The sequence below is a fragment of the Labrus bergylta genome, chromosome 1, assembly GCF_963930695.1.
Source record: "Labrus bergylta chromosome 1, fLabBer1.1, whole genome shotgun sequence".
Lineage (NCBI taxonomy): Eukaryota > Metazoa > Chordata > Actinopteri > Labriformes > Labridae > Labrus > Labrus bergylta.
Window position 1 is genome coordinate 9,850,049 of NC_089195.1, and position 13,949 is coordinate 9,863,997.

Consider the following 13,949-nt stretch of genomic DNA (forward strand, 5'->3'; position numbering starts at 1 on the left):
TAAAAAGAGCATCTCTGAAGAAATGGGAAAGGGGTTCACCACTCTGATTGCCCTGCGCAACAACTCATGAATCTGTGCATTTCATTACTTACGCTACAAAATATCATTAAAACATTCAGAGAATCTGAAGAAATCTCTTATGCTGGGGACAAGAACAATAACCAATAATAGGTGGCTGTGATCTTTGGACCCTCAGGCGACCCTGCATTAAAAATCACTTCATGGGCTCAGGAACACTTTCAACAACCATAAGTCTGTGAACGCAGTTCAATACTGCATCAATGCTAACTCATACTTTACCATGTAAAGAGGAAATTAGAAACCAAATCCAGAATCCTCTCTCAGTCTGTGTTTATTTAAAATGGACTGAGTCAAGTGGAAAACTGTCCTGTCCTTTAGTCTTTGTGCTAAAGAGGAGAGGGAGCATCAGGCTGGTTAATGGTATGGGGGTGCATTAGTGGCAAGGGTAGCATGACAATTTGTGAAGGCTCCATTAATGCTATCAGTGTTAATGCAATTTCTACCCTGCTGCTGCTTATTTATTCATCAATTTATAAAACTAAAATTAAAGAAAAAATAAAGTCTGAGTCAAAACTGCTGGTTATTTCTTATTTTGCTCATTTCAAAGATGTCATTGACCTTCAGGAGGTGGTGTGTAGCCCCAAGGTAGGAGTGCACAGGTTGAGGTGTGTGAACGGTGTGAACCCTGAAGGCACTCACATACCTGTGTGACCAGGATCAGTTTGTGTCTGTGGGACTACAACCCAGTTGTATTACTGTCTCTGTCTCTCAGAAAGACCATGGCAGTCGGGATGAAGCCAGGCTTCCACTGGACTAGCGCAAAATCCAGCAAGGCCAGGGTTGTGTGAGGCGTACTAAAAGTGTTATGACACAATCAAGAAAATAACACTTTACTTTTCTGATTCTGTGTTATGTTCTCGCCAATGACTCTCCCTCTATTCAAACACTTTCACTGTTGGTATTTCTCCCACTGGGTTAGCATGGGACAGAACAGGTTTGCGAGTATCAGGGCAGGGTATTGGATTATCCTGTGGATAATGGCCATGCTTTCACATTATTTTGATGCAGCCAGATGAGGCTTAAACACGTCATCAGCTTCCTTTGAATGAATTGGTGCCAACTCAGTGTGTTAAACAAGAAGCAGATATATAAGGTAACTGAGTTAAAGCTAACATGCACTATTTAATTTCTGTTATTGCTTTCACTTCATATTGTTATTACAAATACTGATCAATGTTATCACACAACTCATATTCTTATCCTTATGCAGGCCTCATACTGTAACAAACTTCAACTGACAAATACTCATTCTGCCTTTCCCTTCTTTTGACCAATAGGATTTTTTTTCTTATTTAGAACAGAGTAACTATGTGGGTTAGACCTTGCTAAATATCCTTTATCATAGTTTTGTCAAACCTAACATAATTCCTCTTTTTGAAAAGTACCTGAAACTCTTTGAACATATGAACTGGCTTTAACCCCATCCAAAAACAAACACTGCAGTGGGCCAGGGTGCTGCGGTTCACCAGCAGCCTTTCTGTCACACCAACATCAGAGTTGATGAAGTCTGTCTGTGGTCAAAACCTGAACACCCTCCAAGAAATACTTGATAGCCATGCTAGCAAACATTAGCACTTGGTTATGAGCTCCCATAAAGAGTCATGTCAACAGCTGAGCGTCTGTAAAATCCCCTGCACTCAGAACAGGGATAGAGGTACAGAGCCAGACAGGGACTACGAGTGATCCCCGTTCTTAAGGGAGCCATCACTGGTGAACTCAACAAACAAACCTGACCTGTTTTCAGAGTCAGGGAGGGTGTGTTTATAGAGACGAGAGACCAAAAACTGAGCTGAGTCATAGAAAAAGTTGCATAAAAAAAAGAAAAACAGGATATTTTTGGCCTAGTTACTGGTCAGTAGAACCTCCATACAGTCGACTTTGTTGGGAGCTACACTTTATGTTGTGTGATCAAAGTGTTTGGTGTGCTAAATATGTCACTGACTTTGACCTAAATAGTACTTTGTGGACAACAAACTGCAGTTCGGGGGGGAGGGGGAATGGTAAAGTAGCTAAATGTAGAGTTAAAAGTAGAGAGTTCTGCAGAAGCCGAAATCTACACAAAACACAGAATGATGAAGGAGATTAAACAACTAGGGATTCATTTAAGATTAAAAGGTGACAAATAATACGACCCAATGGCTCAGTGGTAGAGGAAGACCGGGGGGTTGGATCCCCAGCTAACAACTTGAGCAAGACACTCTCCAACTTGCTCCCGTGGCTTTGTCTGCGGCGGATGAATTAGTTAATACTAATGGACACTTCACATTTAGAGCAACCACTGCCATCAGTGTGTGCATGGGTGTGAATGTGTAGGTGTGACCTGCGATGTAAAAGCAGGAAAAATACAGACATACTCCCTCAAAATCCAAATTTTTCCACACTATCAGTTAAAATGTTTTTGATGGAATTCAGAATAAAAATAGTTTTATAGGTGAAATCTAAGTGTCATCCATCTAAACTTCTCTGGCCAACGATCTATACCTATAAACTCCTCAAAAGAAAGTTTTGAAACATTCATGTGGTCAATTATTTTGCCCCTTTAATAATAATAATAATTGGTGGTGCAGTGGTTAGTGCGTCATTCCCCACTCTATCTACTGTCCTATCTCTCCATTAATGGCACAAAAATCCCCAAAATAAATCTTTTAAAAACAATAATGATAATTGGTTTTGTATTTTATATCGTTGGAAAGCCTGATTATTCACATTTACAACGAGGTATCGTGCATTTGTGGAATGAGCAACACAGCTAAACGTGTGGGTAGCGCCCAAATTTATTTTGCCAAAGTCCCCTGCAATATTATTCTGTTATACCTCGTTGTAATGGTGACCAATCAGGCTTTCCAACGACATATAATACAACACCAATTTTTTTTTTTTTGGGGGGGGGGAGTTTACTTTAAGTTTTTATGAAATAAAAGATCAAATTAATGATAAAGCAACTGTTTAGCTGCAGCACTGGGGGGGTGATAAATCAAATGTGTGTTCAGCTTACCTGCTAGAGTGTAATCCATATCGAAGCCAAAGCACTTAATCTTCTCCATCGCCAAGCTTCTGTTGACAAACACTCTATAGAGGAAATAAGTAGAGGTACAGGTTTCAGTTTCTACGCAGTATTCAACAATAACATAAGCATGAGTTCATTCATTCAGGAATGATGTAGCTAATTCAGAAAAATAGCAGATTTTTCATTTTTATTAGTAAATCTTATACGGGAGCAATCACTTCCGTAATTCTCTCTATAGAATAGATTTTTCTGTTACTGAACAGACACATCTATAACCCATTTTAGGAGGCTGTAATAGGTCTATTCAGTATCCATAAAAAGTGGTTTCTGTAAAATTACAATGACTGACAACTCAGCAAGTTTGTTTTACCCACAATCAAATACTCAATGAACTTTAACGCATAGCATGTAAATTCATGCTGTGTCGCCAGGGGGCTCTCAATCAAAACAATAACAAAAGATGACTTCAAGGCTGACGGGGAATCATTAGAGTGATTTTCTCTGCTAATATAAAATTAAGGATTACTTTGGCTTTGATAAGTGTTGGAAATTTTTGAACTAATGGAAGTACTCAACAGAAAAGTATTTATAACGTAGGTTTAGTATATTCTTAATTAATTTCAATATTTTTTTTAGTGTAAGAATTCTAAATATTACACCTTTAAGGGAAAGAAAGGGAGAAATAAAAGCATGACATTTTGGCCTGCCTTGCTATTAGAGTAATGAGTTTTATTTGATTAAAGCGACTCAGAGAAACACCCTTTATCAAGAAAAATCAAACACAGACATGTGTTGTTAAAAACCTGTCTGCAGTTTGCTTTATGTTTCAAGACCATGAACTAAATTCAGATAACATAACCAGCCCAAGATTTGAAAAATTATAATTTACAAGTTTTAGTCTCCACTAAAGACCCTGCCATGATGATCCATTTTCCTGTATCGGTGACTGAACATGATTGAGTGCTTGTTTACCTTAAAGGTACAGTAGGAGTGTTTTTAAGACCATTTTATTTCTTGATTTCATTTTTCAGAGTTTGGTTGAAATCTGTGATAACTAATAATAATAAAAGTAATTCTCTTTAACGGCACCTGTGTCCAAAGTGTCCAAAGTGAAATTGAAACATATTACAACTAAGATCATGATTATTGATATTATCTGAAAATACTGGAACACAAACACAGTAAAACGCTGAATATCACAAACAATAATGTTACTTTTTACATCAAAGTACAAAAGCAGTCACTTTCTAAAGAAAACGTTAAATTCGAATTAAACGGTCATGGTTACTTGGGGTGGGAATCACCAAAGGCCCCATGATACGATATTATCACGATACTTGAGTCGTGATACGATCCACAAGATTAAACTAAATCAAGAACTTTTTATTCCAATAAGAAAACATTCTCAGTCTATTCATCTCACTTCAGTCTGTTTATTTCTACACAACGGGAGTCCAGCCCACAAGTCAAACCCTGTAAAATGCTGCATGCACCTCACAATCTGAACTGTGTGCAACCCCTCCAGCAATTAAAAACAAAAAAGCACATTTGCTATTAATTTAATAAAAATATCAATACTTGGCAGCCATGAGACAATATAATAACGCCACACAAAATATCCCGATACTATGCTGTATCTATTTTCCCTCCCACCTCTAATGGTTACACAATAGTGCCACATTGGACTGGAGGTATTCAACAGAAATGTATTAAGTTATTATAAAGTAAAACAACCAGATTAGCCTCATAGCTGGTGAGACTACAGGAAGTGACACAAAACTCCAAAGCTGAGTGCAGTAAAACCCCTAGGACTAAATTCTGGAGACAAATCTTCCAGGAAACAGATCAACTGTGCTGACTCATAAATCAGTCTGTAGTCAGGGGGTCCACGGTGCCCACAGTGATAGATAGTGTTTACATAGCCTGGCTGACACAGCTTCCATAGAGCAGACACACACACACACACTGCTAGCTTAACTGTGACTGCTGGCACAGACCTACTGAGCTAATCTCCAACATCAGAGACTCAACTCCATATGTAGCTGTGTTCACGAACATTTACACACGAGTCAATATTCATCATGCTTGAAGTAAGATGTAAATAAACCAAAGTGAAATCAAAAATGTGTCAGTGGAATAAAAACAACAGAACATCAGTCTATAATAGCAAAATAATGTGATACACAAACTCAGAAGTGACAGCTAATCTTGTCATTAATCTGTGACCTCGGCATCCTCACTAATGTTTTAATCAGTTGGGAATTACCTGGCAGCAGATCCATAGTGGACAAGTTCCCATTTAGATCTTAGTCCAACGGACGACTGGCGATGCATTCTGTCCGAAATTAAATCTCAGTTTGACTCTGATCAGCTCCGGCAGCAAAGGGCAGCTGTGGCCCACAAACAATGCCCCCACCTCTCTCTCTCTTTGCTTTCTTGCCATTCAGACATTTTCTGACTTGTTGCAAAAATGATTGTGGCTATTCCGCGTCATTCTCTGTTGTTGTGCGCTGTCAGTCACGGTTGTTGTTGTGCAACATGATGTTTGCGGGCCCTCAAAGACATCCAGAACAATCACAAGTCAGGTAGAATCAAGCAAGCCCCGGCCCCCCCAGCGACAGCTGCTTACCATACTGAGATTTGGATCCATGTAAACACTTACAGGATGGGTTTACTGAGCAGATTTGACTCATTTTAGATAACACATGGACAAATTTTATTGAAGCGTCAATGTTCTAATCTATCACATCTCTATCACTTGTAAATTGTTTTAATGGTATTCATTTTAGAAGAACCTTTACATTACCAGGGGAAGGTTTGAGGTACCTATTTAGATAAGGTCAAATGTTTGAGGGACATTGCTTGGATTGACTCAATTCATACAAAAGGAAATCTCACAAGTAGATTGAAATAATTGGTGTTAAATTTTCAGGCTAGCAAGAATCAGCAAGCAATTAGGCACAGAAAATAATCTAAATTTATCAGTGAGTCATATGACCAAAGACAAACAAGTTCAGAAGTCGGACTTAAATCCCGAAACTTGGATTTTCTAAACTTTTTTTAAAAAAGTACTTTAATTCTAAAGTTGGCCCAACACTACCATTATTTACCATGGTAATTAAATGTAAATAAGTAGTGTTCAGTCATGGTTAAAGATATTGAGGGGGTTATAAAATCCAAATAATCATGACCTGATTCTGTTTCCATTCAGACTTGTCTAAAGCCATCACAACAAAGGTACTACTTCATTGTCAGTGAAGCAGGGTGAAGCTTAGCCTTTCCCAGCACAGGATTAGAATTTAAGTCTTTTGTGTGATTTGTTGTTGCTGTTTTCATTTCCCATGTGATTCATTATCCAACCCCTGTGGGTAAGGTGAAGTAAAAGTCACCCACTGATGCTTCTCCTAATCACCTGTATTGACAATGGGTGTGACTTGTTTACCCGTGTTCATGGAGTCAGCCTCAACTTTGGTCCTTCTGACAGCAACACTAATGCTTCAAATAGCTCACATAGGACGCACCACACCAAGAAGAGAAATCCCAGCTGTGCGACAATCTGCCAGATTTGTTCCACTGCTCTCTAATCTCCTGAAGACAGTGATTCCACTCCATGTGATAGAAAGTTTATCTGTGCCGGCCAGAGTCCTCAGCCCTCTGCTATGTGATACACAGCTCACTATCAGACTGCATTGCTCAAGCCTCCCTCTTACTTTGAAGGAAAGGTCTTTTGTCACAAAAGGTCACCTTCAATAGCGTCCTACATTTAAAAAAAAAAGCTGCAGCCGTGAAAACTGCCACAAGTATCTTTGTGTTCTTTGCATAGATGCTTGATGGCATGTATCTTTCTGGAGGGGGTGGGAGGTATAGGGAGTATAGGGGACTGGGTGACTTATGTCAGCACATTACACACAGCTAACAGATGAGAGACAGCTTCATAAACCCTGTGAGCATTGCACATTACATAAGGGTGTAAAAGAACAGCAGTACCCGGTGGAAACACATGTCCAAGGCTTAGTTAAACATTTAACTTTTATTGCTCAGACATGTAATTAGTCCCACCTAACATGAGCCTCTCAGTCAGGAAGCCTACAGGATGATTCAAGAAACAAGGGTGGGTAACTTTTTGTAAGACCTGCCTTTTGTGTCCAAAACAGATTTGATCAATACAAAATAAAAGACATTTAGAGGGCATCGGTTTGGCTTCTAAGCTGATTACAATCTTTGGATTCAAGCGAAGATATTATATATTCTATATATAATATTCTTATTTTAGTCATAGTGGCTGAATCTCATTCAGATTATTTGGATGTTTATCATTAACAACAGTAGACTTTTTAAATTCAAGTATCCAACCAATAAAATAACTTTTAGAACGTTAAAGATGTCCTTTAGAAAATTAATTATAGCAAGTTTAAAAGTATAACAATGCTGCTTAAATGTCTGAAAGGTGCATTCATTTATTGAGTTAAGTTTTTATTTCTAATTTGAACTGCAATAGAGTTCATATTTTGTTTCCAAGCTTTTAAAGACATTTTAAAAACTTCTTTAAATCTAGCTTTAAAAACTTGCTACATGTAAAGAGTGACAAGAAAGTGTTGAGGTAATGAGGTGTGTCAGGTGTCTGTAGAAATACTGTCACTAAGACTGCAGAATCAGATGCTGCGGATGACACATCACACTTTCTCTCATGATTATCTCAAACTGTCAGGGTGTAACACTTAGTATTAAAGGTACAGCAGTACCCGGTGGAAACACATGTCCAAGGCTTAGTTAAACATTTAACTTTTATTGCTCAGACATGTAATTAGTCCCACCTAACATGAGCCTCTCAGTCAGGAAGCCTACAGGATGATTCAAGAAACAAGGGTGGGTAACTTTTTGTAAGACCTGCCTTTTGTGTCCAAAACAGATTTGATCGATACAAAAAAAAGACATTTAGAGGGCATCGGTTTGGCTTCTAAGCTGATTACAATTTTTGGATTCAAGCATTCACTCCAAGGACCTCTTACAGCCTGGTGACATGTAGTGAAACAGAGAGGAATTTTTCATTACAGCCTTAAAACCCCACCCAAGACACAGACAAATAGATGCTAAATCTGTTTGTAGACCAGGTTAAAGATCACAAACGTATGAGACATTGCCAAGTCATTGGGCTGCGTCACCTCATGGGAGGAAGTTTGAGATGTGAGTAAATAAATAAACAACAAATTCTATCGTACAATAGGGTTTTCATAATAGCTGAATTTTGATGCAAAACTCGTAAAATGTGAGAATATTAATACCTGTTTCATGAGACACCACTTCCAAGGCATCATAGGGTCTTTTCTTTTTTTTTTCCAAAAGCTGAAAGAAAACTCCAGCACACTGTCTAAAATGAACAAATACATTAGCAACACTTTGGTACCGAAATGTATTCGAATTTTGTGCATTTTAGACAGGGTCTCTTCCTCTGTGGTCTGTTTGTAATCATGACTTGTGTGTCTTTAAGAAACACAAAAATAACTCGAGAAACATCCACATTTTCCAACTTGTGATTTTGAATGGACCACCACTGCTCTCCCACTCACTTTGGAATATGATGGAAAATCTGTAGTTGTTTTTAAAAGCTTGAGCGCTTTCTGATATTATCGACCATCAAAAAATGGAGGTCACATCATTTTAAAACAGGTGGTATCAAAAAGTATCAAAGTATCAACAGTTTTGACCGTATTGTAGAAAACCTGAACTGTTAATGATTATGAAGTGCCTCACTTATAAAGGGACTGTAATCACAGGTCACTATTGTCCAAGTAAAGATCAGTAAATACAGAGACAGGTCAATACAACAGTCTATTTACACCTAATGGTCAAGTTCAGGGGCAGCGTATGGGAGAGAAAATATAGGGTGATTCCAAAGGACCATGACTGACAGGGACTCTAAAAAATTATATTAGAGCATAAATGAAACCTATTAACATAGAATACCACAGTGTGCTCACAACAATTACAGTTTCATTGTGTTTACTTGTTTTTTGTGCAAAAAAAAAGGAGCATACAGCCTCAGTATTGTTTATATGTATTTTGAAAACAGTTTTTAATGTCAGGTGAGAGACACTATCCAGTGTTAAAGAAGAAAGGTTAACTAAGAGATAAACTACTATATTCTTATTTTAGTCATAGTGGCTGAATCTCATTCAGATTATTTGGATGTTTATCATTAACAACAGTAGACTTTTTAAATTCAAGTATCCAACCAATAAAATAACTTTTAGAACGTTAACCCTAACCCTTAGTTAAACATTTAACTTTTATTGCTCAGACATGTAATTAGTCCCACCTAACATGAGCCTCTCAGTCAGGAAGCCTACAGGATGATTCAAGAAACAAGGGTGGGTAACTTTTTGTAAGACCTGCCTTTTGTGTCCAAAACAGATTTGATCAATACAAAATAAAAGACATTTAGAGGGCATCGGTTTGGCTTCTAAGCTGATTACAATCTTTGGATTCAAGCAAAGATATTATATATTCTATATATAATATTCTTATTTTAGTCATAGTGGCTGAATCTCATTCAGATTATTTGGATGTTTATCATTAACAACAGTAGACTTTTTAAATTCAAGTATCCAACCAATAAAATAACTTTTAGAACGTTAAAGATGTCCTTTAGAAAATTAATTATAGCAAGTTTAAAAGTATAACAATGCTGCTTAAAATGGTTTAAATGTCTGAAAGGTGCATTCATTTATTGAGTTAAGTTTTTATTTCTAATTTGAACTGCAATAGAGTTCATATTTTGTTTCCAAGCTTTTAAAGACATTTTAAAAACTTCTTTAAATCTAGCTTTAAAAACTTGCTACATGTAAAGAGTGACAAGAAAGTGTTGAGGTAATGAGGTGTGTCAGGTGTCTGTAGAAATACTGTCACTAAGACTGCAGAATCAGATGCTGCGGATGACACATCACACTTTCTCTCATGATTATCTCAAACTGTCAGGGTGTAACACTTAGTATTAAAGGTTTATTGGCGCTTTGTTTAATCGAGGTGTGGTTATTATAGATATTCTATTTAGATATAGATATTCAGGGGTTAGTTGGGGCCCGATGTTATATCTGATGGGGCCCGGAAGGATCCCGTGGTCAAGTTATATCATTAAGACTGATTACTGTTTTAATGAACATAAAGAAGTGACACAGTGAAAAGAAAATCTAAAGTTTAGCTCAGAAGAATCTGCTCTAATGCTGCTTTAAATCTAAGCAATGAGTCTCATTATTGATTTGATGTCATCTGAGTGAAACTCAACAGTTCATGCCTCTGTTCCACAGTAAATAGCATGTCGGTGCAAAGGGCCTCATAAAGATAACTCATTCTTAGAAATCAGCTGCAGCTCCACTTTAAATATTGTCACAGTGAATTAAACACACTGATGGAAAAATGGTGTGACATATGTTTCATATTCACTACTGAGTTATACATTATATAGAAAAGTGAGCAGAAAATCCTCTTCCTCTTTCTGTAACTGTTCAGTGTTAGGTTGGATTAATGATTAGGAGGCCGCACAGGGAAGAGGACTCCACTGATTCATTAAAGGCAGTATAGACTCCACAGCCTTATGGTTACGTTGGTTATTTTGATCCTTCATTAAAAATCAGTTGAGTGGAAGTTTAAGTAGATGGTGAACAGATCGAGCAGCATGAAAAATACTACTAGTCAAATTTCGTTCTTACATCTGGAGCTTCGATAAACTCAAAATCTCTGAATCATTGACTCCAGCATTATAAAGAATTAAGGCTTTTATTTAGGGGTTATTCACCTTAATGGCAGATATATGTTAAACTCTTATTGTGTTCTTTGTCCCTACAATGGAAGAAAGTTTTGACATCTAAAATCTATTTCTTCTAATGAAAAGGTTTTTACATGTGTGGCATTTGTTATATTACAAAGATATTATTAAACTTTCTTGTTACAACCATTTTTGTGTCCAAAGCCTTTGTTGTTGTAACTTCAGAGTCTTGGTTGCGATATCAGTAGTTACATTTCACAGAAATGTATGTTTAAGTTACAATAGAGGGAGGAATTATTTTGTCTGACTGCTCAGTTTACATCATAAAAGGCTCAAGGAGTTCCATCTGGAAGTAGTTTTACACAATCAGAAACGCACATAGTACCTCCACATGTCTCTCTTACCTGTGGTACGCCTCTCTTCTGTATTTCTTCATGGACAGGCCGTCCATGTTGGCAGGCAAATCTGCATAGTTCTGCAGTCTGTCACTCCATGAAGTTGTCATGTTTAAAAGCTTTTTAAAATCTGAGGAGAATAAAAGAAATACATTACGATGGTGGGCGTGAAAATGTAGAATTAAAGAACTTAATGCTCTCCTTAAAAAAACGTCAACAGAGACATTCCTACCAGCAGGATCAGTGTGTTTAAACTGCTTCTTTTTTTTTTTTAAATATGTTTGTGCAGTGATACTAAGGAGCTATGAACTGTTTAGTAACTACAGTTGAATCTTTATCGATGAGGGGCTTTCCTGTGGTGCTAACAAACAGAGGACTGATGGGTGAGCTTATGACAGGGCAGGAGACACATCAGGTCAGATCAGTGGGGTCACTGTGCTCAATTATGAGAATGAAAAATTGTTGAGAGCCAACCTAGTTCGTCTAATGGAGCATGTTATGGTTTAACAGCTTAGCAAAAAGTCCTCCAATCATCATGACAAAGTTGAAGTCAGGCAAAATAAATGCAAGACTGAATCTTCTTTACACGGGTTCTACTAGTAGGCTAAATGTGTTGGCAGTAGTTACATATCATTTTTGGTTAATAAAAGGCTAACAAGCTAAGACAGAAGAAGAAAGTGCCTAATGAATCTCAGCCTTTAAGCCTAATCTTGCCCTTTTCTAGAATGGCCAGAGGTGTTTTTATTTCTCCTGTTGACACTGGAGAGGCTGGACTGCAGGAAGGAAACACAGGAGGTCAGCTTTCTCCTTCTTCTCCTTCTTCTTCTGCCAGCACAAAATGCAAAGGAGCCTCGAATAAGGGGGACGAGGTGAACTGTCATCAGGGCCACTAACACTGCAGCAGACCACCAAAACAACACAATCAATGTTGAGTGAGCAGCTCAACGGGAGATCATGACACAAAAGCTTCAACGTATTTGTTTTTCACATCGTCCAGTGTTTCATTAAAACGTGAACGCCGAATAAAACCTGGTTTTCAGTTCTGATCTGAAGCATGTTTTTTTTTTTTTAAATCTTCAGCCTTTGTGACACCATCATCCATAATGTGAGGGGTCCAGCGGGGTCTGAGGGGAGCTCTGGCTTGGGACGAAGCAGTAAGCAAACCTACAAGACTGCCCTGCACCCAGCAAGAGAAACAAGACAACTTGTTACAGGCTTTGTTGCCTCAGGTTAGAGAGAAGAAAGGCTCGACGTTCATGGCAACAAAAGCTGCACGTAACGGTAGCTGTCGCCCTTTTTTCGGAAGCCACTGGTTTGTTGGATTACTTCACATATTACCGTGTTTGTCCCTCGAAACCACCGATGTAAACAGAGACGAGCTAATGTTGACGTGTCTTTTACAAGCTAACGTTGTTTCTGCAGGATTCAAATCGACGTCTTGGTATTTTGCTAAACTATGTGAGCTAGCTCAACTCAAACAACCTCGGTCCTGCTCTTTTCTTTCACACACAGGGAACATAAGAAGTGCTCGGGGCGAGGCTAACACCTTAGCTGGCGTTGATTCAAAAACAAAAGCCTCCAAAGTACGAAGGCAGATTTCCCCTGCTCGTCTCTGTGACAGTCGTTCCTGTACTCACCTCTCAGTTCCTGAATCAAACTGCTGCACTGTCAGGTAGTCTGAGCATGCGCCGTGAGTCGTGTCAAAGTCGGAGGAGTCGCTCGTGTAATTTCCTACAGAAAGCAGCAGTGATGTCTACACTGTACACGGCCAAGCAGCAGATGAGTGTTCCTGCTCCGCTTGCTCTTTGCTATCTCTCCCTTTCTGCTGCCAGCTGTTGTTATGAGACGGCGGCGGCGGTGGGGGGCGGGGCTTAATCCTGTCTATCAAAAGGGGGCGGGGCTAACCGTCGTCGTGGCACAGAGTGACACGTGACGCCACAGCCCTGCATCTTCTTACAGCGAAACCCGAGATGATTTGCATCTAATTATCTTAAAGCAAAGATTAATCTGCCCTTTTGTGAATTTAAGTACTGGCGAGACAGTCGCAGTGATCTACTCATGTTAAAATACAATAATTGGGCTGAAACCAATCAAAGAAACCTAAACTAACTAAAATGTACTAAATGAATCATTTAAAACGGGCCTGTAGTGAAAAAGAGGACAGGTGGAAATAGGAAATGTGGAAAATGAAAGGTTTCCAAACAATATAAAGATAAGCTGTCTAATGACTAAAACTTATTGGGGCCAAAACATTTCCTCTTGGTGATTAATATCTTGAGATTTTCTTCAAATGCTTATTTCCTCCATGGTCGTCCTCTTCTCCTTTTTCAAGGAGGCTAAAAGTAGCTGAATAACAGTGCAAAATACAACTGCAATGATATTTTCTACAGTATATCGAAAGTTAAGTACTCATTCTCAAACTGTGTATCTGATGTATCCCTGACAGCAGGAGTACTGCTGTTCACCAGCTTCTACTGTAATATTCCACTTTTTTTCCCCATGGAAAACCAAGATAAATCCCTTGTATGTAAACAGACATGTCATTAGATTTGATTCTGATACTACCCCTGTGACTGAAACCAGAGGAACCAGTTTTATTCCAATTTCTTTCAGCCCAGGGGTTTGGTTATATGTAGCTCTAGCGAAAGTTCAGAAAGTTCTTCTACATCCTCTGTTAGCTGTAGCATTAGCTGCATGTAACGCT

General features: G+C 38.4%; 1 protein-coding gene across 1 annotated transcript in view; it reads right to left on the reverse strand.

The window, feature by feature from the left end:
- The window catches only part of nt5c2b (5'-nucleotidase, cytosolic IIb), a 27,036-nt gene extending 13,947 nt beyond the window's left edge, over window positions 1–13,089 (reverse strand). The window contains 3 exon segments of the mRNA XM_065953328.1: window positions 3,077–3,150; window positions 11,255–11,375; window positions 12,883–13,089. Coding sequence (XP_065809400.1) covers window positions 3,077–3,150; window positions 11,255–11,355 — 175 coding nt within the window. The 5' untranslated portion in view covers window positions 11,356–11,375; window positions 12,883–13,089.
- Between the last annotated feature and the right edge of the window lie 860 nt (window positions 13,090–13,949).